We start from the raw sequence: 16,534 nt of genomic DNA, 5'->3' as shown, positions 1-16,534 counted from the left end.
ACTGTCATTGAATTTTGAAATTTGAATTGTGTTGACGTTGACAATTCGCAAAATGATGTAAGTCAATTCGTTCTGTAACAAGAACCTACAAATCGGTTGTTGTTTGTAATATTTTGACTTTTTGAGGTTCTACTAGGTACAATTTTTTTTTGGTTCAGAGTTTGGCAAGCAAATTTTATCTACACATATATACAGTTTATGCCCATTTCATTAACTATTCCAACAAGTTGCAAAATAGTCTTCACACATAACGCTTAATTTGATAGCGTAAGTTGACTCATCGGGTATTCTGTATAACAGGTGTCCATCGCTCAGCAACTATCGGAGAAGTTAGTGAAACGGGCAGCTGTTTGTTGAGGAAGTCTTTGAAGTAAACATCATAGTCATTATTCGCAGGCACTGAATAACTAATAATATCACTTCTCATAGGTCAGCGTAAATTAAATACCTACCTTCTTTTTTAAAATATTTATTAATTAAACTATTTTTTACAATAAAACTTCAGTTCAGATAGTTTTTTAATTGAAATAACAATATTTTATAATTTTATACCCTAAATGTGGTGGAGCGATAGAGTACAGTCCATTCACTATCATTTGTCCCGTATCTCAGTCTCTAAATATCGGGGAAAAGTTAATAGCGAATGGACTGTAGTTACACAAGGTAGTTAAAGCCTGAGGAAATTTTAATGATTATTCTTACTTAACTATACAAGTAACTACTAAACTTCCATTATCTGAGGTTACTTTATAAATTATAACAATAATTAAACACACAACAATAACAAGAGCAGTAAAGGCTTTATAAAAAAATATTAAAAGAGCAATTAAATATTATGAAAAAAGATCAACATTTTAACTTTTACCAGGACTTATAAATATACTGCCTTTGCCACTCGATCACAAAGGAAAAAGGAAACAACTTTTTTTAAATATTCTCAAGTAGACCACAGAATTAAGAACATACAAAAACCGTGTACACAGCTTATTTTCTTATTAAAGTATCAAATACACTAACAGTTGAATAATTATTTTAATTCTAATATTCTAAGCATTCACCACAAATTGGGAAAATGGTTGAATGATGATTCTGTATGTTTTTATTTCAATAAAGTAGACCTATATTAATATTACGAGGGTAGTATAGTAACGATTATCCATACAAATGTATTTCTCTATATTCTCCCTGGAAACATCCAGGGCAATCTTTTTCTTAGTGTAGACAAGGTAAATGTTGCGATCATTTCTCTCTCTTGAAAATTCAATAGAAATCCTTTAGAAAATTTGACCCTCTCTAATGATCAAAATTCACCACTGCCATGTTCAGAGGACTCAGAGACAAAATATGACAAAAAAAAATCAATAATATTTGAATTGGCAGTTACATTTAATATGATTGTTTAACATAAAACGAATGTGCAAAATCCACCGAGACAACTTCTGATTCTAAGAAATAATAATAATAATAATTTAATAAGAAGTACTAGGAAACTAGACTTATGGAACTTAGGAACTATATTTACAAGGAAATAAAACCAACAATAATTCTAAGTACAACAGCTAGTTATTAGTATCACAATTGATTAAGATTTTAAATAAAAATACTACAAATAAATCCGCCATTTCCAGCCAAGAACAACAAATTTAATTAAAAATGTTTAAAATACGCTTACAATACATTAATAAATTGTATTGGGAATTCTAAACTAAGTTCAAAAGATGGTGAAAAACCCCTCATCCTTGTATACATTTTTTTCTATATTAACTTTTAATCTAACAAGCTAATGTTCTTTTGACTATATGGATAATAGATAAGATTAAAAGCCTTAAACAAATTATAACACGCGACGCGTGTTAAGTCAAATTAAATACTATTCAATTCTAACGAGATATTTCACATATTTAAAAAATAAAGAAATTAAATTTTCGTCTATAATTGGGAAAGTTGTAAATATCTTTGGCATGTAGATAACAAATTGAACAGGAGTTCAAAAATGATTTTTAGTAACTAGTAACACAGTAAATATATTAAAGCTAATAATGCAATTTTTTGCATTATTTATAAAGATTTTTTTTTCGAAACCATTTGTAATATGTACCTACAATAGTTTATTTTTAACCGATGTTGGCGCCAATATGACGACGACAGCCGACGGTGACCGACTCGGGCCGAACGGAACGCAGCGCCCCTAGTGCAGTGACAAGTGACAAACATTAAACATTAATTACGAGAGAAAATTACGACGCGAACGTGCGCGACGTAACGTCAAGACGTTAAAAAATACGCGAAATTAATCTTAATTAATGTTAATTTACATCTTTTTCAACAGTTGTAAAAATCATATTAATAAACATATGTTTAGATCGCTTAATTTGTTCAATATTAAGCTATGTTCAGGAATGGTTGATAAAGATTGAATTAAAAACATACAGAATCCTCATTCAGCCGTTATTGTGTCCAGAAACAGTGAAATCGCCCCACGCCTGTCTCACTTTACATCCGCGGAATGTTGCTAGCTCACAAACATTTTCCTATTTTATGGTTAACGTTTTGAACATTAGAGGTAAAATAATTACTGTCTAGTGCTAAATGGTATGAAGTGACTAACCATTTGTTCAAGAAACCATACTAAAGTGGTGTGGTTCTTGATGCTTCAATATTACTCGTGTACGCGGATTCTGTATGTTCTAAATTCTGTGTTGATAAAGAGATAAGTAATTACTTGACAAAGATTCTAGACTCCAGTTATTCTAACTTGTCTTATAATATTCACTTTCTTTTCATTACTTTTTAGTGTAAAAAAAACCCAGTGCGACAAAATAAATAAAATCAAACAAAATAAAAAGCGGTTACTCTATGTACTAATTACTTTGTAAACAATTCGAAAATAAACTTTAACGGTACATAACAAGATTGTTTGCATTTTAAGATAGGATATTAAATTCAATAATCTACCTTTTCTAAAACAATATTGTTAATTAACTATGAAGAACCAAGAATATTATTATCACCCCAAGCGACTTCAAAGAAAAACAAGCATTTCCGAAAACATGAGTACAGTTCAATGTACTCGCTTGAATTTCGCACATCTTTTAGAACTGTTAGTGCTTTCAATATTGTTGCGTAAACACTAGGTATTTCAATATTTTTCAGTTTAGATTGGATATCTTTCATATTCAGTTTGGAGAAATATTTTTTTTGAAATTTCGATAGTTGCTCTTCTTTTCCCGTCTCAACCGTACCATTATTGCATCGTTGGCATCCGCAAACTGTGCCGTAATACAGGAATGAGTCCACATTTCGCATGCGCCATTTTATATGAGTATCATGCACGTGCCATCTGCAATAAATAACACTTTTGTTGTATACCAAAAGGAAAAAGTAGTTACAGCAAAGCTAGCATGGGCAGGAGACAATTATCTCCCCGGGGAAAGGATAAAAATGTACCTTCTCCCACAGCTTTATTAACTCTCAGAGCACTGGCGCACAAGTGGAAATAATATCCAAATAATAAACGGGGGTAAACTTCTTCTATTCTATGTTTCAGTGATTTAGCAGGTGGACACTTTAATAATATCCGTTGTCGTGGGAAATAATAGGGGGATATAATTTTTGTTTAGCACTGTCTTATTTGGATTTATTTACCTAGTATTATTTATTTATGTAGAATTATTTAGATATTATTTCCTATTGTTCGTATGGTACTCCGAGAGATATAGTCCAAATAATATATATGTAATCTATATATATAAAAGAGGATGTTTGTATATATGTCATCGATAAACTCAGAAACTATTTGACCGATCATTATGAAAATTGGTATGCTTATGTATTTTTTCACGGAGAAGGTTTAAATGCTATGCCCATTGATGTAACTCCCCACCAGGCCGCGCTGTCAAGTATTGACTTCCGCCCCGTTCAACCGATTGTCATAAAAATTGGTATGACCATGTATTTTTCCACGGAGAAAACGAACATGCTATGTCCATTGATGTAACTCCCCACCAGGCGGTGCTGTCAAGTATCGACTTCCGCCCCGTTCAACCGATTGTCATAAAAATTGGTATGACCATGTATTTTTCCACGGAGAAAACGAACATGCTATGTCCATTGATGTAACTCCCCACCAGGCGGCGCTGTCAAGTATCGACTTCCGCCCCGTTCAACCGATTGTCATAAAAATTGGTATGACCATGTATTTTTCCTCGGAGAAAAAGAAAATGCTATGTCCATTGATGTAACTCCCCACCAGGCGGCGCTGTCAAGTATCGACTTCCGCCCCGTTCAACCGATTGTCATAAAAATTGGTATGACCATGTATTTTTCCACGGAGAATGTAAATATGATGTCCATGTTATTAAATATCACCATCATATAGCGCTTCAATGCATTAAGTTCTATAGCGATCAACTGATTCAAAATTTTATATGCGGCAATGAATGCAATAAAATGTTTTCTCATTAAATTCAATGAGTTATTTTACAACTTATATTAAATAAGAAAATAAAAGAAATAACTAACCTTCTTTTGTAAACAAAAAAATATAATTTATTTAAAAAGCAAATCAGCTAACTTCAAATATATCATTTGTTATTGAAAATAAAAATAAAGCAATAAAATAAAAAATAACTTATAATAATTTTAAAATAACATGATCATGTACTAAAAAAATTGATTTGTAATTTTAATTGTAAGTGTAATTTAATGAAAGTCAATAATACTGTTAATTAGTAAGTATACTCAAGACTTTAATAATAATAAATAGTTAATTTAAATTGTAAATAGAAAAGAATTAACTAATTAATTATTTATGTAAATAGATAAAACAGGTGCTACACAAATAATATTATTTAAATTGTAATAATTTCGATAAACAATACAAATTTAAGTAAGATTAATTATAAGTTACAGTGTAAATAGTTTTATAAAGTAATAATGACATAATAGGTTTTGAGTAAACAACTTCACACTTCTATTAAATATAGAGTATGAAACTGAAATAGATTTTTTTTTATCAATATAACCTTTTGTTTTTGTCTTTTTTATTTATAAATAAAAATAACATAAATTAAGCTGTCATTTCAAGCTGAGAAATTATTTTAATCGATTTTTAATTCAATATAGCTACAATTTTAATCTACATTTAATCATTTATTATTCACATTTCTTATTTACAATTATCGTTTTATTTTAATTCATTTTTTTTTAAATATAAATTTAATTTTATCTTATATTTTTAGAAAGAAGTTTATTTTATGAAAAATCCCTAATTTTTTTTTTTAATTAAATTTTATCTTTTAAAACATTAATTACATCTAAACGCGAGTGATAATATCATTAATAATTACCATGTCCAAGCTATTGGTTGTACAGGATATGGCAATAGTTGTCTCTGTTTCGTCAACGTAATCTTAGAAAATATTTTTTTTTATTTCAAACGCACTTCATCGATTAAAAAACTAAAAGTTATCATTTTTGCTTTAGTACTCACCGATTACTTGATTGGTAATTGTATATGACCAATTATTTTCACCAAACGCATTATCAGCATAACTGCACAAATTTTCGAAAGTATACCTAACCTACCCTTTTTGCGTAAAATATTTATTGAGCAGCTGATAACTTGTATATTATCAAAATATATTAAAGGCAAAGGTCACTGACTGACTGACTGATTGACTGATCTATCAACACACAGCTCGAACCACTTGACGGATTGGGCTGAAATTTTGCACACAGATAGTTATTACAACGTAGGCGTCCGCTAGGAAAGGATTTTTTAAAATTCAATCAGGGTTAAATATGGGATGAAAGTTTGTAAAAAATTCTTCATTTATCAATTTATTTTTCAAGCTACATCAATTAAACTTTGATTTTAGGTTTTCGATTTATAATAAAGAAATACGTATTTCATAGGGGATCAAAATTTATATGAAAGTTTCTGATTTTCTAAGTAATTTCCGTTCATATTTTCTATAAGCAGCAAGACCTTTTTTTAACCCTTTGTAGTAAATTTAACAAATCAAAAATAAAACTTAACGTGAGCGAAGCCGCGGGCAAAAGCTAGTATATATATATTTTCAAAACGATTACAAAAATCAATTGCTAGTAATATATATAAAAGGAACCCCATATTCATATCTTACGGCGTTTAATCGTTTTAGTATCTCTTATTACAACATAACACATTATAAACTCAAACATCAATCTAGCTGAGCTTATAGAACACTGTTAATTAACTACCAAGAGGCAGGTGCATCCTGCGAGGAATCGGACCTCGGCTCGGCTCGAAGTTAATTTGAAAGTTGGTAGACTTTTGGACACCCCGTGACCTTGGTAACACCACACCCGTATGAGGTCAGAAATCGAGGCTCTCATCTTCGCCGACGAAGACGCTGTGTTTACTGTTTGTGTGTCTGTTGTTGGGACACACTGTCGGTAGTTATTTTATCGTCATTGTCATCAAGGACAGGCTTCGGACGTCGCCGCCTGAGCTTGACGTCTGACGTCGACCACTAGGGGGTTGGGGTGTCGGACTGCGTTTTCAAAATAGGTCTTTGACAATGATTTCATGTACTGGGCTATGGTGGGAAGATCGAGGTCTCGGTGGAGATCTACGTTGCATAAACTTGTTCTGTAGTACTACAAAGCTCTTGTAAAAGCTGTGAGGGCGATGGGCGAATACGATGCTGGTGTATGTAATTATGGGATGTATGCACGTTTTATGCAAGGCGACCTTGTGACGGAGGGATAGTTCGATTTTAAGGAAAATCATCAGATAGAGTCCTCTGTATCTCTATTATTCCCGCCATTTTATATGACCTTCCTTTTTGATATGGGTTCCTGTCATTTTTAATTTCTAGTCCAAGTTATGCTGACCACAGACTATGCACAATTTTGACCAGTCTAAAGATACCTTTTTTTTATCTTTAACCAATTGTACATACAATGGCAGATTTGCTAACATGTGTAATAATTATGGAGGGTAGAGGTAAGGAGAGTCATCTGTGTATATGAAAAAGTGTCGTCAAAATGTATTAAATTAGGATGGCGCCACATTTGCATCAGGGTAACTCTTAAAAGAAGCGCCAAATATAAATATTGTTAGAGTAGGCTTGAAAAATAAACAAGGAAGTATGGAGATACAAGGAAGTAAGGTTATATTTACCACAATATTTTGTACAACGTAAGTTGTTGAAATTCTCAATAATTAACTACTTTAGTCGATAATGACATTAAATTTTTTAACTCGGCATACTTCAATTCATCTACGATTGCTACATTCATACCATACCCTGTGCATCCACCAGCGCCATTGTGGAGGATTTTTGAACTGTTATTTAGCGCAACAACTGGACACTTTCAACTTTTCTCCCATATAAGATGACTCTCCTTACCTCTACCCTCCATAGTAATAATAAACATGGAATAAACTTCTCCTATTCCATGTTCCCATGCTTTAGCAGGTGTACACGTTAATTTTATCCCTTGTCAGGGATGATTTTGGAATAAATTACAGACTTTGCCCAAGGAAGATTTTTGAAGGAAGTTGGTTAAATATTAACAAACTAGTTTATTGAACCAATTTTTAGGTAAATTGCATGTTCCAAGTTTGTGTCAACTTCATTACACTTTTTCTGAGATTAAGTCAATGTAAGCCAAGGAAGAAAAAATTACAATTCTATAATTATTTAATGGTTTCAGAGAAACACGTAAACAATACACCAATTCTTTTTTCATATTTGTTAGGTAGCCCTTATTGCTTCACCTAAATGCAGTTTTCCAATTCCAATAATATTACAGTTTGGAACCCTTGTAGCTTTAGTTGCAAGTTTACCAATATGGTTATTGCCATTATCTCACTACCTGGTACACATTTCTCATGTAATGTACGCATCAAAAGTGCCATCTTTGGGCCTACATGACTAAAGATATTTTTGACTTTGACTTTAATTAAAGGGTACTTACATAAATGGGACAGTCAGTTCTTCCCCTTTTTCAATTGGACGAAGAGCAATCAGTACTAATTCCTTGTTGTTATTAACTATCACTAAGTTGGCATTGCAAGAGTTCTTCAATTTTGCAATAAAAGGAAACAATCCATAATTTGGGTCTCCATAGTTACTTTTATCCAATTTAAGGTTGCTTTGACCTTGCTGGATGTGTAAAGGCTTCTGGTGTACAGCCAAAAACATCATGATTTTGGCATAAGCTGCCATGGCTTTCTGTTTTTCATTGGGATCTTTTGGTAGAAATGAAGGTATGAAATAATCAAGGTAATGCAGAACAGCAGCACAGACAAAACAAGCATTGTACAGAATGCCATACAAAAAAGTTCTGTCATCATAGGAACACAAAACTGAGTATACGTTATTTGTGTCATATATTTCTTGAATAGAGCTAGATTTCATTCTTTCTATTCCCATATTATTAGAGGCAGAGATAAGATCTCCCAAACATTTACTAGTTCTTAATCTCAGAAACGCTTTAACCATTAAATTAGGCAAGGGACCAAAGCACAACGAACTAGTAATTTCCATTAGTTTGCATTCATATTGATGGTATTCCTCCATGCATTTATTTTTACATTCCTCATCACAGAACAATGCAAAAACGCAACCGTCACAGGGTATTAGGTCCAATGCTTTCCTTTGGCAAAAATGACACGAGTGCAATATGTTATTCATGTCAGTGAAGCTTACAAAAGCTTTTTCAGATGCTACTACGTCTCCAACTTTTATGTCTGTGCAAGCAATAATTTTAAGTTTCCCAGTTGAAGTGTCTACATTAACATCAGCACTTGCGCATGGAATAAGTTTATTAGGAATCATCAATCTAGGATTTATACAACTTTCGACTGCTAGAGTCATTGAGTTCTTTAAGAATTCTTTTCTTAAAAGACACTGTGTGACTTCTTCCTTCCTTCTAGTTAACTTTTCGAGAATATCACTTGGGCAGCCCATAGCGAAGCATCTGTTGATGTCATTGAGACACGGTTGAACTGCTGATAGCTTTTGGAGCAGTGCTGATCTGTTACTATAGGCAAGTTTCATTTCCCGAGAATATTTTGGTGCGAATAACAATGCTTCATTGTATAGTGACAAAGCGTGTTGGAAAAAGCCTTGGCGAAAGGCAGTGTTGCCTGCGGTACGGTTCGTTGTTGATTTGAGTTCACTCTTACTAATATTGCATATAGATGGCAAGTGATTAGTTTTCCTGAGGATATTCATGGCTCTTATAACCACCTCGGATGTGTCGTCTGTTGCCATGGCATCGTATATTTCATCGATGTGATTATTTTGCGCGAGAAATTCCTGAAAAGCAGCTGGTTTTGAAAACATAACAGCTGCTGGCTTTCTTTAGCGCTAAAAACTTAAAAAGGAAAGTTCAAATAAATACCTATCTACAAAAACGACCGAGTAGGTACTAGGAGTTAGTGTCATAAGTCATTTGAACAGTGAAAAGTCCCGTTCCATAGATATACGATGGCACAGATTAATGATAAGTTAAATTACCATAACTACAGCATGATTATAATGTACGTTCAACTTAGCTTGACGCGTGAGTTATTCATAGCTTATTTCTTTCCCCAAATTTGTTTTTAGTCTTATCAGTATATATATTTAGCCTTGAGTATTTATATCGAAGAAAAATCTAATAGTTAAATTTTTGTAAAAGTAGAAGGAAAAGTTAAAAGACAATATTCTTCAAGTTTACGCATATTCATAAAAAATGCGTATTTTCACAAGTTCCTTTTGAATTACCGCCATAACCTGTATGTAATTAAGACTAAGACGTATTCGACGTAGGTATTCGTAAGACGCCATTCCTATTTCTAAGTTAAAATATAAATATACGAGTATGTGACATTACCGGTTACGATTTTAAGAGATTTACAAAACAAAGTATTTATTTATTCAAGTAGGCCTCTAGATGGCACTATTGATGCGTATCTATCTATCTATATATATAAAAGAGAAAGTGTGTGGGTATGTTCCGTATAGGCTCCGAAACGGCTGGACCGATTTCAATGAAACTTTCAGGGAATCTCCGGATTGACCTGGCGAGTAATCCTGTAAAGTTTGGTGACGATTGGAGCACTCCTATTTTTGAACTGTCAAACTGTCAAATACACCTTTTATTTACTATGATGATATACTATTGTTGGATGAATATGGGTATAGATAATGATCAGTCAGGTGCACCAACATAACACTATATCAATCAGTGTTAACGTTACCAAAACATAAATGTAACAAGTATTTTGTTTACTTATTATTTATTAATTAAAAGACATATATAAGTGGAAGTGGTAGTGATAGAAATCGCTATGTAGCAGATAAGGCCACCAAATTGTACTCTCTTGTTTTGTATTTATATCTCCGCAACTACTTTTTTTTCTTTGGTGTACAATAAAAGTGTATTTCATTCATTCATTCATATGAGCTGCTAAAAACAAAACACAATAAAAGTGTTTAATTTTATTGTTGTCTACTGAACATTTTCTTGTTCTTGTGTGCTTTTAAATTGCTCCCTCCAGTAATTTGGCTCCTTATCGAAGGCCTGAAAAAGAATAACTATTTCAAATTGAGTTGTGAAACAAAAACAGCAATGGCTGGGACATGTCGATAAATGTCTGGGTCGCAAGGTGCTGCGGTGGTAACCTCACTAAGGAATGCAGTGTTAGTAGACACCCTGTCCACCTAACGACAGACAACTGAATGCCCACAGAGCCCATGTAATTTAGAGGGCCATGCTTCTACCCAACATTGCTTGTAATGTCACTCATATTTATTTACTTTGTAATAATATACTGTATTAAGTTTGTTCAAATAACAAAAACAATATATCATTTTAACACATTAAACTCAATTTTATTTTATTAATTAACAATTCCGCTGCACATGACAGTATTTTTTTCTTTATATATTTTTATTTTATTTTATTACTTGGATATAAAGGTCGCCTTTTGCTTTTTAATTATGTATATTAAGTCTTGTACTTTTCCGTTTGCATGCAATAAAGTTATTTTAATTAAATAAATTAAAAATAAAACAATGCTATACTAACTTGGGCCATTTTGTTCAAAATAAATTCCTTTGGTATTTCTTCTTCAGCTCTCTGTCCCCAACAAAACTCAAACCTTTGCTGTTCATCTGGTCCAAACTGGAATATAATATATTATAAGTTACTACAAGTTTTAAATAAGAATAGGACTAGATTTATTATTATTATATAATAGACTAAACATGTGTATATCATTTCTTGTGATCTTTGTCTTTTTGATGTTCCTATTCATAAACTAATTCAGTGATACTGCAGTCACTACATCTTCAAGCCATTCCACATTTGGACGATTCCTGCTGAAATCCAAGTTTGAGACCATATCATCTTAACCTGGGGTTACTCTCTTCTGAAAATACTTTCTTAAAATGTGGAATTTTGTAATACGTATTCATTATTTTATAAGTTTTAACTTATGACTTCACCCTGACAGTAAAGTTAAAACTACAGCATAAAAACCACGCAATAATAAATTATTATAGTCGTAAAAATGTAATAGGCCCGTTTTGACATTTGTCATCGCGACGTAACTAGTTATGGAACCATAAGACTCTGTACTCGATACTCACGATAAATCAATTCAAGTTTGTATCAGTACTTGATTGATATTATTATGTATTGTAAAGAGTTCGTTCGTTCACAGTATTCCTTTAATTTCACAACCAATACGCGTGACTGGCTGTTGATTATACGTCCACTTTTCAACATGTTGAAACAGAGTTAGTACTATATAACAACAAACACAAAAATCGAGTCAAATCACAATGTTTAAATTAATGTCCAAAATAGAAGAGCCATAGTTAACGTAATAGTAAACAATATATATCAAACTTAAACGAGCGCACAGTCAACTTTACAAGATGAGGAACGAAAAACTGCGCAGTGCGCGCGGGGACGTTCAGTCATGTGCCGCTTGGTCAGATACATCATCTCAGACTCATTATTTAGAACCCATTTTGAGAACCAAGCTCATTCTTTGCAATAAAGATAACTACACAATATTTAATTTCGATATTCAGTAAAAAAATGGTTACAGCTCTAGTATAAAAAAAAAAGACTGAGAACGTAACTGTTTTCGGAACGTTTCGCAACAATTATAAATTGCATGCTACTATGAAGTAAGCGCAAAAAGAATACTCGCGATATATTCTTTCATATTATTTAACGTCCCAAAAAAATTTACGTATTTTTTAAAACACTGTATGTAATTGATTTTTATGTTTTTGTTTCTTTCAGTTTCGTTCCAAGTTACATTCTATGGTCTTGCACAAATGTCAAAACGGGCCTATTACATTTTTCCGACTATAATTGAAATAAAAAGAACTGTAATTTAAATCAATTAATAAAATGATGTTATTATTTGCTGCCTTTTTATCTTTTTGGTATTGTTAATCGTGCCATGTGGTGGTGGTGAGGACAGATCAGAATGCAGCTGTCACCACCCTGCCTCTTCCCGCAGGTGTAGTAACACTGGAGGTGATGAAAGGAGTATATTGGATGGGCAGCATCTGTTACACTAGCCACAGCTACTGCCATCACAAACCTGTCAACTAATAACAACCTGTGTGGCCATAACAGGAAAATAAACCTTCCTAGAGAGACCTTCAGTCCAGCACAGTGGAATGTTATAATTCATACCGATGATTTATAACATTCCAGTGATGACGGCCAATTGGCGCAGTGGGAAACGACCCTGCTGCCTGCCTGAGTCCAAGGCCGTGGGTTCGATTCCCACAAATGGAAAATGTTTGTGTGATGAACATTAATGTTTTTCAGTGTCTGTGATGTTTATATGCATATTATAAGTATTTTATGTATATTACCTATTCATAAACTCAAATTCATTTATTTCAAGTAGGCCTACTTTATAAGCACTTTTGAAACGTCAAGTATGTATGTTTGTAGTGACTCTACCACCGTTTCGGAAAGCAGATTCTACCGAGAAGAGCCGGCAAGAAACTCAGTAGTTGCTCTTTTCCAACATCAACATTTACAATCATTTTGCTATCTTGCGGGAGATGAGAGCGACGCTGGCTGCTTCAAATACAATCCAATCTACCTTGTCATTGAGGAACTCATCAAATGTATAGTAACCTCGCTGTACTAGATGCGTTTTTTCACATTTTTTTCTTATAAAACATAAAAAATATTCATCAGTCATCTTAGTACCTATAACACAAGCTACGCTTACTTTGGGGCTAGGTGGCGGTGTGTGTATTGTCGTAGTATATTTATTTATTATTTATACGACTGAATTGAGTGGTTACATTAAATCGCACCACTGCATGAGTAATCATTATTTAATACATTATGATACACACAATGAGTTCTGAATTTTCCATATTCTTTGGCTTAGGAGGGTGAAGTAAAAAATAAATATATACCAACACTTATTATTAACTATACAACTATATTCTAAATTCAGCTTTATATTCCATGGAAATCGATATAACGTTACTGATTTAAAAACAACATACCTATCCTTTATTAAGAATATTTAAAGGCAGAGAAAAATAAGTTTTAAAATCTTTCATACTTTATTGGTATAATCTAAAACTTAGAACGGCTATAGTTATTTTGACGTTTACAGAGAGATTAACTGTAAGGTCATGATCAAATAGTTAAGCATAACAAAAAAATAAAGAATTTATAACTTACTTTATTTAGCTCCAAGTACAACTGTTTTCTCAATGTTTGTGTAAGTATTTTTCGTCCCTGTAAGTCTTTTATATCCAATAACTTCGCCTTATCCAAAAAGTTCCACATGTCAGCTTGAAATACAACATTGAAATTTAATTATTATTAGTCATTTCTCATTTTATGCAGGTAATTGCAACTTGGATGGTTTAGGTTAAAGATTTCAGAAGGGGCAATTACTCCAAACAATTTCTTTTAATTTGTATGCATTATCAAGCTCAAGCATTACATATTGTTCAAATAACCTTAATAACAAATAAGAATTTATTTATAAGCTTTTCCAGGGAAACAAGCAGTACTGTTACACATAAGAGTATATTGTTCTTTATCAAACAAACCTATTAAGTTTGCAAAACTTAGTTATACTTGAACAATAACATCAACCACAAAATGCTTAGGGATCCAAATCATGTGAAAATGAAATAAGAAAAGTCAAAATCGAAAAAAATATATCTTTAAAGAACCTATCATAATGTTGTGGCATAATAATTTACCTAAAAGTGCCAATTTTGATGGCCGATTGGCACAGTGGGCAGCGACCCTGCTTTCTGAGTCCAAGGCTGTGGGTTTGATTCCCACAACTGGAAAATGTTTGTGTGATGAGCTCCTCCAATAGGAATTCACCCATCTTCTTCATGCCCTTTGTTATTTTTTTCTTTTGCATGATACAGATTTAATGTTAGATGTAAAACTCCCTTTGCGTGGGCCATATGAAAGACAAGTTATTTGGCAAATAACTTTTACCTTGTGCGTAATACTTTCAACAACAATAACAAATATAGTGAGACGGCCATTTTTCACATCAAAATTAAATAAATAATAAATAAACTATAATAAAATATAATACTACAACAATACACACGTTGCCACCTAGCCCAAAAGTAAGCATAGCTTGTGTTATGGGTACTAAGATGACTGATGAATATTTTTATGAATAATATACATAAATACTTATAATATACAGATAAACACCCAGACACTGAAAAACATTCATGTTCATCACACAAACCTTTTCCAGTTGTGGGAATCGAACCCACAATCTTGGACTCAGACAGCAGGGTCGCTGCCCACTGCGCCACTCGGCTGTGAAATGTCCATTAACTCCACCTTTTCCTCCCAATTAGGCTTACTGTCACATAAACAAATGACTATATAAATATTTCAACATGTCATAATTGTTGCTCTTGATGATTGATCCACAGAGGGCCATAGATTAAGTTGATGATAAGAACTCACAATCTTTGACAGTCCCGCCTGACATAAATATGTGTGTGAGAGCACCTATCAAGATCTTGCGATGATTTGGCTCAGTGTATGATGAGTGCAGCACTTCAAATGTACTTGGCAACTTGTCATTCATTACCACAATGTACTGTATGCCTTTGCTTTTCAGTTTTACTAGTTTGTAGCCATATACCTGAAAATGATAAATATTTCTTTCTACAGTATTATATAACATATATATACTGTATTTATTGAGGGGATGCCTGTCATTGCCAAACGGATAATATGCTTACTGTATTTATAAAGGGGATGCTTGTTGTTGCCAGACGGGTGATCTGTCTTAAATAAGTACAATTCATAATCAATGAAAAATTTATTGAGAGTGGGGCCCGCCTTGTGTTTATTAAGCAGACATAATTTTCAGGTTACTGTTCTAAATGAGCTAACAATTTCATAAAGTTGAATAATTGTATGGTGCTTTGAAATGTAGTCACAAAATACAATTCATTGCACTGTGCGGTTAGAATATACTTAAATGCCATCGTTTGATTAGTTTCGCAGATAAGAATTTTTCTCAAATCTGTAGAATGACAGCTTTAGAACTATGTCTGACAAAGCCAACAAGGGAGACATGCCGTGGTGGTTTTTAGTTTGGGTATACCCCTTTCGAGGGGGGAGTCCCCCATAACCTCCGTCCATCCCAAGGGTCGGAGGGACAAAGCTTTTCCACCACGCAAAAAAAAAAAGGTTTAGAATTATATGATCAAGTAAAAATGTTGACTTACACTTTTTAAGACTTTATTCGCTTTTTCAATAACAAGTTTCTTATCGACCGGAGTCTGGATAACCGATGTAATAAAGTTCTCAATATCAGCGTTTTTTATCGGAATCTTGCTACCTTCGCGACAGACCAAGAACTTAACACATTGGTTCACGGCCTCCGCAGGACACGCATTCTCCGCCATAGATCTATTTGATCCGTGCTGACTGTGATTCATTGTGATAAAACCTCAACTGTACTAAAATCTAACAATCAATTCTATACATAATATCTAAACTCGTGTAATTTTTAACTTTTTGTTGTTTTTACTTGTTTGTCTTGTTGCTCAGACTTATTTTTTTAATTCTCAGGCACAGATTAATAAGAGGAAGGGCTTGCATAGAATATTGTTGAAGCGATACATCAATATTTTGTTAGGTCATATTATTTATTATCTTGATAAATCGATATAAATATCGTTAAAAAAAACGAATATTTCCAATAACTGGAAGTCTAATAAAAAGAAAACTATAGAATATTATATAATTTTTTTACTAAAATCTTGAAATATTTATGATTCGGATAGTCCATAAATCCATAATTAAGTTCAAGTTAGCAATTTAATAGAAAAATAATCGCGAATTATTTAAAATGGTCAAGTTATCCGACTGCAAATGAAGAATAAAAAAAATCTTCAAGCTATTATTTAATATTCTCCATTATTAGAAACAACAAAAAATGCATTGCATTGCATTTTAAAGTTAAGTTTCATCTTTCTCAGAATTGCAC

At 32.8% G+C, this 16,534-nt stretch overlaps 2 protein-coding genes across 2 annotated transcripts; both read right to left on the bottom strand.

Moving 5' to 3' along the window:
* Positions 1-978: 978 nt before the first annotated feature.
* Positions 979-9,472, bottom strand: LOC120631104 (SET and MYND domain-containing protein DDB_G0273589-like). Its single transcript, XM_039900546.1, has 2 exons — positions 7,969-9,472; positions 979-3,340 (listed from the first exon to the last, which is right to left on the bottom strand). Exons 1-2 carry the CDS (start codon positions 9,339-9,341, stop codon positions 2,983-2,985), a joined length of 1,731 nt encoding a protein of 576 aa, XP_039756480.1. The 5' UTR covers positions 9,342-9,472; the 3' UTR covers positions 979-2,982.
* Positions 9,473-10,466: 994 nt separating this feature from the next.
* On the bottom strand, positions 10,467-16,101 carry LOC120630969 (MAGE-like protein 2). The gene is made up of 5 exons (XM_039900339.1): positions 15,771-16,101; positions 14,998-15,178; positions 13,723-13,835; positions 11,071-11,166; positions 10,467-10,563 (listed from the first exon to the last, which is right to left on the bottom strand). The coding sequence occupies exons 1-5, from the start codon at positions 15,981-15,983 to the stop codon at positions 10,492-10,494; spliced, it is 675 nt and encodes a 224-aa protein (XP_039756273.1). The 5' UTR covers positions 15,984-16,101; the 3' UTR covers positions 10,467-10,491.
* Positions 16,102-16,534: the final 433 nt, after the last annotated feature.

The sequence above is a fragment of the Pararge aegeria genome, chromosome 17 (genome assembly GCF_905163445.1).
Source record: "Pararge aegeria chromosome 17, ilParAegt1.1, whole genome shotgun sequence".
NCBI lineage: Eukaryota > Metazoa > Arthropoda > Insecta > Lepidoptera > Nymphalidae > Pararge > Pararge aegeria.
Note: the sequence above shows the minus strand (reverse complement) of the source record. Positions and strands in the feature narration are given on the sequence as shown.